The 12633-nt window shown below is 65.5% G+C and overlaps 4 protein-coding genes across 4 annotated transcripts; all 4 read right to left on the minus strand.

The window, feature by feature from the left end:
- Positions 1-415: 415 nt before the first annotated feature.
- On the minus strand, positions 416-856 carry MNEG_8596 (hypothetical protein; the record flags this gene model as incomplete). Its single annotated transcript, XM_014042928.1, has 1 exon — positions 416-856. One exon carries the CDS (start codon positions 854-856, stop codon positions 416-418), a length of 441 nt encoding a protein of 146 aa, XP_013898382.1.
- A 639-nt stretch (positions 857-1495) lies between these two features.
- MNEG_8597 (hypothetical protein) lies at positions 1496-7349 on the minus strand (the record flags this gene model as incomplete). The annotated part of the gene is made up of 11 exons (XM_014042929.1): positions 1496-2771; positions 2997-3211; positions 3397-3463; positions 3627-3823; positions 4229-4357; positions 4566-4862; positions 5083-5316; positions 5808-5956; positions 6200-6578; positions 6843-7006; positions 7247-7349. 11 exons carry the CDS (start codon positions 7347-7349, stop codon positions 1496-1498), a joined length of 3210 nt encoding a protein of 1069 aa, XP_013898383.1.
- A 1526-nt stretch (positions 7350-8875) lies between these two features.
- Positions 8876-10441, minus strand: MNEG_8598 (Peroxisomal membrane protein 11E; the record flags this gene model as incomplete). Its single annotated transcript, XM_014042930.1, has 5 exons — positions 8876-9382; positions 9687-9767; positions 9946-10041; positions 10254-10313; positions 10406-10441. 5 exons carry the CDS (start codon positions 10439-10441, stop codon positions 8876-8878), a joined length of 780 nt encoding a protein of 259 aa, XP_013898384.1.
- Positions 10442-10808: 367 nt separating this feature from the next.
- Positions 10809-12625, minus strand: MNEG_8599 (hypothetical protein; the record flags this gene model as incomplete). The annotated part of the gene is made up of 2 exons (XM_014042931.1): positions 10809-11228; positions 11486-12625. 2 exons carry the CDS (start codon positions 12623-12625, stop codon positions 10809-10811), a joined length of 1560 nt encoding a protein of 519 aa, XP_013898385.1.
- Between the last annotated feature and the right edge of the window lie 8 nt (positions 12626-12633).

Below are 12633 nucleotides of genomic sequence, written 5' to 3' on the forward strand. Positions count from 1 at the left end.
AACCCCGTGTAACCGACTGTCTATAAAAAAACCCGAGTCGCCGGCGCGCGCCAAGCGCCCCGCCGCCACCACCACCCCAGCGCCGCCGCCCCCACCGCTCCCACCAGCCGCCGCCCCCGCTGCAGCCCGCGCCACCCGACGAGCCTGACCTCAAGACGCGGCAGCGCGCCGGCCGCGTCGCTTTTTTTATACATGTGAAGGAATACGAGAGACTGACGATACCTGCGCTGATGCGGCCGCCCAAGCCCGCTCCAGACTCGGCGTCGCCACCAGCGCGTGGTGGGACCACAAGCAAGCTGGCAGCCGGAGCGAGGCCCCCAGCCCCTCAAGGACTTACGAGGAAACCCCGCTCCCACCGGGGCTCCGTGCACCGGGCGCAAAACACCGCGCAATGCCACTTGAGAGCAAGTAGTGATCATTGCGGGACCGTGAGCAAGGCTGCCGCTGCATGCACCACCCGAGCAACCACCCCGCCGCCACACCACCGCAGCTCAAACCCAGACAAGCTCAAGGGCTGGCCCCGGCCTGGGAACCACGAGGTGCTCGCGCCGCCTAGCTCAGGGGCGTCAGACTTGGCGCTGTGCCAGTCCACGCGCACGGCACGCTCCACGCCGTTGATGACGTCATCGACAACGTCAGCCGCTGCAAACTGCTGTCCCGTCACCTGCCGCCGGCAGGGCAGGCGCCACGCCGCCTCCAGGACCGCAAGGCGTAGGTGCGCCCACAGCTCCCCACTGCCCGAGGCCGGCCGCCAAGCTGCAGGGCTGTCCTGCAGCCGCACCTCGGGCGAGAGAGGAGGGGCGGGCCCGCCCCCAGTGCGCCTGATCCCCCTCCTGCTTGGCGCTACAGCCGCCATTGCACTTGTGACCTGGTGTGTCGATGCAGCGCGACAGCCGCAGCGCCTCGCGGGGAGTGGATCCTTGGGCGCTGCCCCTCAGGCCGTGCCGCTCCCACGCTGACTCACTCAAACTTGTAGCTGCTGCGGACGCGCAACATGCTAGCCAGCGCTAGACCACGGCCAGGAAACCCGTCTTGGCCATATGCCCAGTGCTCAATTCGGCCTGGGGGCACCCTGACATTCCTGCCGACAGCCAATGCGCCCCTGGCCCGTTGATTACTGCCTTGGACCAGCATCAAGCACGCGCCAGCCTGTCGCACGACAGCGGGCTCGGGCGGCCGCATCTGCGCAGGTGTCGGCAGTCTCTCGTGTAACTTCACATGTATGAAAATAAGAAATCATGGGTGCACAGCTTGCCACCCACGCACTGCTTCCAAATTGTACGTGTGCCTGGCAAAACAGCTTCCTGCACACCGGGGTGCCGGAGTCTGCTGCAATCATGGCAGTGATAGAGCAGCAAAAGCAATAACACAAAAGCGCATGTGTGCATTCCAGGATACTCATGTAGAATGCTTATGTGGTGATTGCCCAAACCACGGGCAAAAGCATTTATTTTTTATACAGTGCCACGCCCCTGTTTCAAGGCTTGGTGGCACCTTACTTCTTCCCCTTCGTGCAGCTGCGCGGCAAGTTCTTGCCCTTCCCCCTGCCAATGGTCCCTCCCTCATCCTGCTGGGGCTGGTGCTCCTGCTGGTGCCGGTCCTGCTCTTCCCGCTGCTGCTCCTCCCGCTGCTCGCGCGCCTTGCGCGCTGCTGCCGACAAGCACGTCTCCCTCATTGGCGGCCCCTGGTCAGCGGACGTGGCCACACCAGCGGGCCTTGAGGCTGCAGCTCGCCGCCCGCCGCGTCGCGGCGCCTCCACGCCCATCGCTGTGCGGCCACAACCAAAGCTGTGCCCGAGCGCGTCGTTGCTCTCCTGCTCCCGACCCTCCTGCTCCTTCTCCTGCTGCTGCTCCTGTGCCTGCGCCTCGATTTGCACCTGCTGCACCTGTGCGCGCTTCCCCTGCTGCTGCGGCAGCAGCTGCACCGCCTCCTGCGCTATGCTGAACACTGAACAGCTGCCCTGCCGCGACTCCTGCCACGTGCTCAAGCACCCCTTGGCGCCCGCCCCGCTGGTGCTGCCCGCCGCCTGACTGGACTCCTGTCGGCCTGCCGTTGCGGTGCTGCTGGGCGCCGTCGTGACAAGGAGACCTGCAGCAGGGTCCTTCTGTGTTGCCGCTGCCGTCCCCGCCACTGCCACCGCCGACGACGATGACCCCTGGCCTAGCAGTGCTTCCCCTGCATCGGCGCCTGACGCCACCACTTGCCGCAACAGCACCACTGCGCCCGCCGCCTCTGCCGCAACACGCACTGCCGCAGCCACTGCGTCTTCTTGCGCAACCCCCCGCGCCGTCGCCTGCGCAACCGCCAACGTGATTGACAGCAACTCTGCCTCTGCGGCGCCCGTTGCCGCCGCCTGCGCGTCCGCTGCCGCCGGCAGCGCGTCGGCTGCAGCAGCAGCGAGCACCTCATCTCTGGGCACGCCGGTGGCAGCAGCCGCCGGCGCCACCGCAGAGGGTTTTGCCGCTTTCTCCCAGCCATCATACGCCGGGCCCTCATGCTCGGGAACCACACCCGCACCGCCCGCCTCGTTCGCCATCGCGCCGCCCAGATCCTCGCCTGCTTTTGTGGGCTCGCCGTCCTGCACGCGCCCGTGGCTGGCCCCCAGCTGCCCCATCTGCCTCGCCTTAGCCGCCGCCCGTCCCACCGCCTCTGCATCGGCCAGCGCCTCCGCCTGCACGAACCGCGCCAGCATCTCGGGCTGCAGGAGCTCAAGGGTTTGGTGCGCCTGGGCGGCGGTGGGCCGGTCCTCCGGCGCCAAGCTGAGCATCCCCCTGGGGATAGGGTCGGTGTCAACAGCAGGCGGTTCGAGTGTCAGAGATCCAGGCAAGGAGCTGAGTCGATGGTGAGCCAAGACAGCTGAGCGGCAGATGGCGGCAACGGGATGAAACTCTTTGTGCGTGGTGCATCACACACAAATGCCACTCACATGAGCATTGCAGGCGCTAGTCCCCGAGCGCTGTCAAGGGGCCCATCGCAGCAGCACCGCCTGTACTCACCTCAGCAAGCCCTGCAGCGACTGCGGCGTGCCCATCCTCTGCAGCCCCTCCTGGACCCCGACGCGTGCCCGCTCCGCCTGCTGCATCAGCGACGCTGCGCACGGCTGGCCGGCCACTGGCAGGTCAAAGTCAAAGATGTCGGTGCCGCCTGAGCTGAACCGCTCAGAAAGCAGCCCGATGTCCGCCAGGGCCGCGGCGGCCCTCCACACGTCCCCCTGGTGGTGACGTGCAAGCGCGTTGGGGGAGTGCGCATGAGCCTGGGCCGCTGGTGGAGACTGTGTGGGTACGTGATCATGTAGCTGCCACGACTTGTGGCGCCTAACGCATTTTTACTGGGTGAAGGCGGTTTGTTGCTCTTGGGTAGCAATGCAAGACGCACCACATGCCACCTGGCGCCAACCTGGCCGTGCGCTGTGTGGTGCGCAGGAACGTCCTCAACAAACTGGCGCCGCTGCTCAGGTGGCGCGCTGCGGCAGTATATAAAAGGGTGCGTTCGTGATGGACAAGGGACGGGGCCAGGGCAGGGGCGATGCCACGGCACCCCTCGTCAACCCCCCTCCCTCCACCTTGCACAGCGGCAACCCGTAGAATGCATGTCGCATCTGGCCTGTGCCCCCACCCCTGGCTCACCGGTAGGCCGCGTAGAGTGGCAGCAAGCGGCGCGCATCGCCCTCGATGACGTGCTCCATGGCCGTGCTGGCAACGCAGCCGAAGTCGCTCATGTATAGGAGGGCGGGCGGGTCGTGGGTCCGCAGGGCGTGCAGCACCGTCGAAGGGCCGGCCCCCTCCTCGTTGATCATGGCGGCGATGACGTCAGCGCTCGGGCCCTGGGTTGTGGCAGAGGACAGTGGTGTGCGAGTCAGTTGCACCTTGCCTGCGGTATGCAGTCCGCGTGCTGCTGGATCGGGTCTCTCTGATGGCGCTCCACCTGGCTGCACCGGCAGGCAGCAGCACTCTGGGCCACTGGGGCCGCGCGCCAGTGACTCACCACATACACGAGGTCCCTGCGAGGCGGCAGCCGAGCAGGCGGGGTCCAAAGACGCGGCAAAAGAAGGCAGGCGAGGGGGTGGGAAGGGGGACAACAGCGAGCGGTGCCAGCCCAAGGCCGTTCACTCGCCCAGGCGTGTGGCCTCATGCCTCGGCCTTTCCCAAAGCAGGCTGAGTCTGGGGCGCAGTATTGGCTGCCACCACCACACAGCGCGCAAGGAGCAACCAGGAAGCCACTCGCAGACTTGCCTTGTGCTGAAGGACCCGTGCGCGATGCAGGCGCGGTGCAGGGTGGCCAGCGCGAGCAGCAGGCTGGGGCCGAGCGCGACGATCAGCACCTCCCCAAGCCAGCTCAGCATGTCTGCTGCAAAAGCCTGCGGCATGACGAGATCGCGTGCATTGCTCAGCATGGGCGTGCCAGCAGAGTGGGCATGGGGCAGGGCTTGGAAGCAGCAATGCATGCGGCAGAGGGCTGGCCTGTTGAGGGCGTCGTGATTGCAACTGGCGTGTGGCAGCGCTTGCCATGGCCTTGCAACGAAGCCGAGCGCTCGTCATGGCCCTGAAATGCAGCCGCCCACGCACCTTGACTTTCAGCTGGGCAAGGAAGGTGTCAAGAAGGACCCCGTCGGCTTTTGCACCCATGAAGACTGCCGGCATCGAGCCTGACACCGCCACGGCCAGCAGCGGGGGCGCCATGCCCTTTCCCTGCAGGAACTTGTGCACCAGCGCGGCTGCGATCGGCACCGCAACCCCAGAGGCGCTGTCGAACATGACGCGCGTCACGTCGATGGAAGTCAGGCCATACCTGCGGCGGTCGCGCCTGGTGTAGGCGGCCGACTCGCCGTCGGCCTGCGGCAGGTAGGGCCCGCCCTGGTGCACCTGTAGGCACAGCAGATGGATGCGCAGTCAAGAAGGGGCCCGCAATGCATGCGCACATGCGCGTTTGAAGCCGCACCTGCTGGGGGTCAAAAGCCCACAGGGTGGGGACACGGGCTGGCAGGGCAGCGGCTGCAAGCGGGGGGCTGCAATAACCAAGGCCATGCTGCTTTGCAGCCGGACTGTCAAGCCTGCCACCACCACCCCCCTCTTCAGGGCTCACCAACTCCTGCTCGGCCACCACCTGCACGCCGGCGCATTGCAGCGCCACCTGCAGCGTAGTCTTCACGATCTGGTCACTGAGGGACCTGGCCTCCAGCGCAGCGGCCAGCCGGAGCAGCTCTATCCGCGACAAGAGGAAGGTCATGGCAGGGTCTGCCGACGCCGCCACGTGCTGGTGCAGGGAAGCTTCCACCCGTGCCTGCTGGTCCTCCGAGGCAAAGCGCAGCCCGCAGGCCTGCAAGGGGATTTCCGCGAATGAATGCACTCGCGGATGAGAATGGAGGGCACGCTCGAACGTCGCAAAGAGAGCTGCACCCATTCGACCGCACCCGCGCAGTGCTTGCACATGCTGACAAGCATAACGACCGTTAGCCAGCCCTTGAGTGCCAGACGCGACCGAGGAAACGCACAGAAGCGCATATGCGCACGCTGCAAACAAGTAACACCAGAGGCATGCACCCAGAAGGCTCCAGGCGTAATGGCGTGCCCGCAACCTTGCCAGTGTCCCTGAACTCCCTACGCCAGAACGGCCGCTGCACACCATCACGGTGTGCAGCGGGGTGGTACGGTACCACCCCTCAACAGGCTGCAAATTTCACACAGTCCACTCATCATGACGCTCAAATTGAGTGATATGTTCTTGTCCATGTTCAAGTCCTTGAGCTGCGCGTCCATCGCCAGCGGTTGGCGCAGGAGCGCGGCTCACTTCGCCCATGCGGGGCCCACCAGCTGCGCTCTGGCCTCGCCGAGCAGCATGCCCACGTCTTCTGCCAGGCCCGCCACCAGCTGGTGGTTGAGGCTGGCGTGGCGTGTTTGGACCCTGGGATCCCTGGCGACGCGCCGCGATTCCAGGAAGCGCAGGCCCTGCCGTGCCCCTGGTGGGAGAGGGAAACGGTTTGATGTGGGAAGGAAGTGGATTTACAGGATAGGAGGGTTGCTTCAAGAGCATATAAAGGGGTGCAGAGGTGGGAGAGACAATGGACCTGATGGCACGGACTGCAGGGTCCCTTTTGGACCACCCAGCTGGCTCTGCAGCTCGGCCCTGGCTGCACAGCAGGAACGTTAATGCACCATCCATGCTCGCACCCGAGCGGCTACCCCCTGCCCTGCCAGCTCACCTGCTGCCGTGCCGAGCGAAAAGGTGTCAAGAAGCCAGCGGCTGGTGACGCCAAAGACGTTGAGGACGCCTGGGTCTGCGAGGTGCAGGATGACGGGCGCGACGCGCGCGGCGAGGGCCTGCGCCAGGGACAGGAGCTCGGCGCCCTTGCCGGCGCGGGCGCCCGCAGCCGAGGCGCCCGCACCACGCCGTGGTACGCCTCTAACGTTGAGGGCTGGCGTCTTGTCGTCCGCGGGGGGCGGCATGGCGCGGAGCTCGCGCTCGATCTTGGCGGCGGCCTCCAGGTCGTCGGCAGGGGCGTTGATGGGCGTGGCGGCGCGCAATGCAATCGCGTCGCGCACGATCATGAGCGCAATGATGTTGATTGACGCGGTGAGGACCTTGATGTGGGTTGGGGCAGGGTGGTTTGGATGGGGTTCAGGAGGTTGCATTGCGGCGAGCTGGAGAAGGGCGGGGCCTGCTGTGTGCAGGGGTTTAAGACAGCAACCGGAAAGGGGCAGGCCCAGGGCGAGACTTTGATAAGACAGCCCGCTCAGTCTCTATGCATGCATGCGGCACTAGCTACGACCCTGCATGCCGTCCCTAAGGCATACTGGTCATGTTGCATGCGCATGCCGCCACGACGAATGAAGGGCGTCGCCCACCTCGGTTGGGAATATGGCGCCCAGCACGAGCAGGATGGCGATGTGGATTGTGACGCCGGCGACGCGCATGGTGCGCCTTTTGACCGCGTGCATGGCGTCCTGGGTCTTGATGCCCCGGCCCTCGAAGGCCTCCTCTACAACCATGGCCGCCGTCTCCCTCACGCCTGCAGGTTCGTTGGGGTCAGTCAGGAGGGCAGCCGCGAGCACATTTTGAAGGTGACGGTGCAGGGAGTCACAGACAGAAGATATACAGCACCCGCGCGCAGCGCAACAAGCCATGCAACAGTGCTCATGCATGCCGCAGCAGCCCAGGGCATGCATGCATCCAGCTGAGGGTCGGGCACGCAACTGTCCAGTGCAGCTGGCTGCTGGAGGAACGCCCTCCACCCTGTATGGCACCGCACCTTGTGCGCGCTGCCCGTGCGTTTGCCCCACCACAGCATCGTTTAGTAGCTGTAAGCTGTCCGCGATCGATGCCAGTTCGTTGCTGACGGGAGCCCCCGCCATGATCGATCTACGGTATACGTGGCTCCAGCGAGCGCCTAGAGGAGATAAACACTACATGCATACGAATCTACATGATATGTCTCGCCTTTCAATCAAGCCCTGGAATGACGGCATGGCTTTGCAGCGCTCCGTAACGACCGCTGCGGCTCGTGCGGAGGCCGAAAACGAGAGCAACATGAGTTCTGTGACAATAGCATCGGAACTTCTTAGCACGCAGCCCTCCGCGGAGCCCAGATCACGTCGCACAGATGAGCTCTTGAACGGTCAACCACAACGTCAGTGCCCTGCGCTTGGCCAGCGAGTATGTCATCAGGCTGGCACCTCAGCCCACACACAACCGCATGCAGCAAAGAAACAAAACACAGTAGATGAATTTCAGAACGTGCCCGACAACGTGTCGGCACCGCTCTACACACCCTGGCCCATCTAGAAACCTGTGGTTTGGACGCGCCCCAAGACGGCCAGCAGTACAGCCCTGTTGCTAATGGGTGCATGATGCTCTCAATTTGTTTGCCATTTGCACCCTCTCATGTGTCAGCCGTTGACCAATGCATGCTTGCCGCCCTTTTTCCCCATCGCCGTCTATTGACTGCGATAAACACGTGGCCACAACCTGGGTCACCGGGCAACTCAGCCGCCACTTTGCTTGTTCAGTCCGTCTTGTGTGAATTGCACAGCAGTAAACCCTCACACATGTGTTTAGGTGCCAATGTTTTAGCCTCCCAGGTCGCCTGGCGCTGGTCCTCACTGCTCACTCTCTCGCAGCAGTGAAATTGCTGGCAGCTCCAGCCATGAGACAGGGCAAGTTTTCCAACAAATACCCCTGAACACTCTCTCTATCGCAAGTTCTGTCATAAAAAGCCTTGGCTGAGGTGTCAGGAGACCGCGCAACGCCTTGGCATTTTATTCGTGCCATGGCAAACTTCGATTGTGTCACCCTCATCCAACAGTGTGTACAATTGCTGTCCAAGCCGCACATCAGCAATGATAGTGCCAGACCAACCGGACCATCAATGGAGAACGTCGTGTTTGGGTTTGGAGTAGGAGCAGTTACACTTGAACCGGCTGCACGAGCGTGCGTGCGTGTGCGCGAGAAGGGAGGCGCGAAGGGTCAGGAGTACGCAGTACATGGAAGAAAAAAAGGCGCTGTATAAAGATAGACAAGACGATGTAATCTAGCCTGACAGTGGGACAAGACTTGAGGCGTGTTGACATGCAACAGCAATCTATGGGTGTTGCGTGTTGCATCGTCGGCAGTTGCAAGTCACACAAAAGCATGCGCACACGCTCTTCAACAGCACAGCGCTCCCTGGCGGCGGGCAAACGAAGAGGTGCGCGCCGGCACCCTGGGAAGGATGCCAGCCGGCAGGGCAGCAGCTCACGCAAAAAAAACGGACTTTCGATGGCGCTGACGAACACGCGCGGCTGCGCCGTGCCGCCCGGCATGGTCCCCTAATGGCGGTTAATGGCATTGCGACGGGCGCAAACCGCAAATGACGGGCCCGTTCGGCCAAGGCTGCGCCAGGTCACGCCATCTTGGGGATCAGCTTGCCCGAGGCGTCAACCGCCGACGGCAGCCCCGCCCCCGCGGCCGCCGCTGCGGCCGCCGCCGTGGGCTTGGGGGTGCGCTTGGGCATGGCAGGCAGCAGGAAATAGCAGTTGATGGCGGACGCCACGGTGCCCAGCAGCCCAACGGTGCGGGGCCGCATGGCAACCACCTGCAGCAGCCCCGCGGCGGTGCCGGCCTGCACTAGCGCGTGGAACAGCACCAGCAGCCGCCCGTTGATCTCCGCCTTGGCGGTCTGCTGCCGCTTGGCCCACTCGGCGTCCCCCTCGCCGTCGCGGCGCGGCGCGGCCGCCTCGGCGATGGCGACGGCCTCCAGCACGATGGTGCAGGCGCTGCCGAGGGCCCAGCCCCAGAGGGACAGCTTCTGGAAGCGCTCGCCGACGGCCTTGTCGCTGACGAGGCCGATCTGGTAGGCCCACACCACGTGGTCGGCGGCAAAGTAGACCGCCATGAGAATGTCCTTGAGCTGCGGCGCGGGTGGGGCAGTGCGAGGGTGGGTGGTTGGGGGTCGATGCATTGGTCGGGTTCCAGTGGATGAATGACTGGGTTGGGCTGGGTCCAGTCCTGCGCATTCGTCAAGCGTGACAGTATAATAGAGTCAGGCAATGTCTGGCTGGGCGCAACAAAAAGTTGAGGGCACAGCCAAAAGCAGACGAGAAGGTGCAGCATAGTGAACCACGCTGCAAGCGGCAGCCGTGCAGGCGACTAGTGCTGTGGGCAGTAATCTGGTGGCGAGCTGGAGAACAGGTGCACAGCCGCTGTGAACGCACCTTCTGGATGGCCTCAAGCTGCCAGGCCTGCTTGCCCGGGAAGCCAGGATCCACCAGCAGCGGCGTCAGCGACTCGAGCGGCTGCAGGTCGTGTGTGAGGCCAGGGGGAGGAGCATCAGCAGGAGAGCGTGTGATTTGTACTGCTGCCTTTGCTGCTCACTTGCAAGCAGGCAGAAAGGAGCGCGCATGCTGCTGCCACTCATGCTTCTGCCATGCATGCTGTCCCGTGGCCGTGGGCTTGCAGCATCCTGTCACTCACCCGCATGATGCGGAACACCTTGCGTGCCGCGGTGACGCTGGCCTGCACCTTCTTCAGGTTGCCAGGCTCACCCGCGGACGCAAATAGGCAGGCATACTGCGATATTGAGGGTCATTCGTGGGAGGTAGGAGCGTGCATGGCGCTAAGGAATGCTGCGCTCTCAAAACAGGATGTGAGGCGCTTGATGCAGCCGGTGGCGGTGCGGCGCGGCGGCAACAGCGCGCGCTGAGCTGGGGTGCCTGGACGCTGGTGTGCAAAAGTAGCGTGCCGCGCCGAGCGCGCACGCCCCTCGCGCACTGCTGGTGCACCTGCACAAGCGCCGTGAGTTTGTCCTTGCCGTCTGCCTTGGCGCAGAAGCCCTTGATAACCTGCCATTTTTAGGGCGGACGGGTGAGATCGCTCCACGGGAGTGCAGAGATCCGTAAAGACAACGCCCTATGACTAGCGTCTGTCAACACACCTGCAGGCCGTCGTTGCACTGCTGGCGGTCCAGCATAGCTGCAGGTTGGCGAGACGCGCGGGGTGGCTGATGGGGAGCCCGCAAGACGGCACAAACGGAAAAAGTATTGTCGTGAAGGAGTGCAGAACCTCGTTGGATATAGCTTCGCGTAAAAGAGGTTTGCCCGCACGGCAAAGGGATAAGTGTTGTGTTGCAGGCAGCCGGGCGGCGTACAAGAGCTTGAAGCAAGCTTACAAGATGTTTTCCTGCAGGGGAAGCCGATTGCGCTCGCTGCAATGCCCAGACAGCACTGAAACAGGGCGGGGGCTGGGGAGCAGTCACACAACCGTCGCTGACTAGATGCGGCACACATGGCCAACAGCAAGCGCACGCGAGCCATGCTGCGCGTGGAACAACAGCGAGGTCACGCCGCAAAAAGCGCGAGCGTCCCGTCCTCCTGCGCGGCTGCCACCAGGCACGCGGCGCCTGCGGCACCGCCGGCCGCGCAGACGGCAATGCTGTTGACCGCCGCCTTTGACTCGCATGCAAGCGGCGGGTAGAACCCGTCCGGCCCTGGCGTCGCAAACGCCGCCGCGCCCGCCGCCCGCGTCTGCCCCGTCATCGCCGCAACGTCCCACATGTGCAGCTGCCCCGCCTCGCCGCCCGCGACCAGGAGGCGCCCGTCGCACGCGCAACAGCGCAGCGGCGCGGCGCAGCGCGCGGTGACCGCGACGTCGCCGCCGCGGCGCCACTCCAGCAGGCGGACGGCGCCGTCGGCAGAGACCGCGGCCACATAGGCGCCGCCGGGCAGCAGGCAGAGGCCGCCTACGTAGTCCCCACAGACCTGCCAGGTGGAGAGCAACCCAATGGTCAATTTCGAACAGCCGCACAGTCAGCGGCAGCTTCCTGTGATGTTTGCCTACCGCATGGCTCTCAAAATTGGGGGCCGCCAGGCCCCTTACTCAGCCGCTGGCCCTGCAGGCACCACCAACCACACCCAGCCCGCCTTCGCCCCGTAAGCCCCCACCCCGGCCGCCTAACAGCCCCGACTCCCCAAAAGAATCGTGCCTCGCGACCGCTCTCCGAGCCCGGCGCGCCCACCTTGGTGCTCCACGCCTGCCGCCGGCTCCGCAGGTCCCAGGCCGACACCGCACCCTCCTCCGTACCCGCGACCACCAGCTGCCCGCTGCCGCTGCCCGCGACCGCCCACACCCCAGACTCGAAATCCCGCAGCTCCGCGGCGGCTAGGGGCAGGCTGCTGTCCCACGGCTGACGCCCCTCAGCTACATCCCACACCTTGACGCTGCAGTCCCAAGACGCGGTCACCAGCCGCACACCTGCGCCGCTGGCCGTGTCGCCGCCGCCGCCGCCGCGGCCGAGCCGCGCCACGCACGAGACCGCGTCCTCGTGCGCCGCCCAGCTTCCCAGCAGCCGCCCGGCCGGCGGAGAGAAGGCGAGCACCCGGCGGTTGGACGAGCCGGCGAGCATGATGACGTCATGCACATGGTGCTGAGTCAGCAGGGGCGCCCCGACAGGTCCGGCTGCGGACGCCAGGTGCGGCTTCTCGGCAGCCGCCGCAGGCAGAAGGCAGAGGGACAGGAGATCCTCCTGCAGCTTTGCAGATCGCAGTGTCCCCAGCGCGGGCGCCCCCAGCACGCGCAGCAGCCCCCCGTGCCCTACGCAGCACGCCAGGCCGCCGGCGGCGCCGGGGCCGTCCGCGGGCGCGCCGCCGCCGGCGTGCGCGCCGAGGCTGCCCGGGCTGGCGGTTAGGGCGACGGCTGAGAGGGGCTCGGCCTGCAAGCGCAGGGAGCGCTTGAGCAGCAGCCGCTCGGGGAGCCCCAGTGGCCACGCCTCCGAGCCAAAGGGCGACGCCGGCTGCTGCTGCTGCTGCTGCTGCTGCTGCTGCGCGGGCGGGGGCAACGGCGACGGTAACGCGGCTCGGGCGCCCGCTGCGGGCTGGGTGCCGCCTCGTGCGCTGCCGGTGACCGCGACGCCCCGCGCAAACTGCTCCTGCACCCACGCCAGCGACAGCCGCGCCCCCGCGCCCGCGCTGCCTGGTGGCCCTGGGCTCGGGCTGCGGCGGTCGAGCGGTGCCGCCACGCCGCCCGCAGCCGCCGCGGCGCTCGAGCCGGAGGGAGGCCCCCCGGCCTGGTTGGACAAGGAGGAGGCAGAGGGCGTGCGACCAAAAATCGCCTCCGAGGCGGACGCGGCGCCGGACCCTATGCGGCCCACCATGTTCATCAGCCCGC

The sequence above is a fragment of the Monoraphidium neglectum genome (assembly GCF_000611645.1).
Source record: "Monoraphidium neglectum strain SAG 48.87 unplaced genomic scaffold scaffold01651, whole genome shotgun sequence".
In the NCBI taxonomy this organism is placed as follows: domain Eukaryota; kingdom Viridiplantae; phylum Chlorophyta; class Chlorophyceae; order Sphaeropleales; family Selenastraceae; genus Monoraphidium; species Monoraphidium neglectum.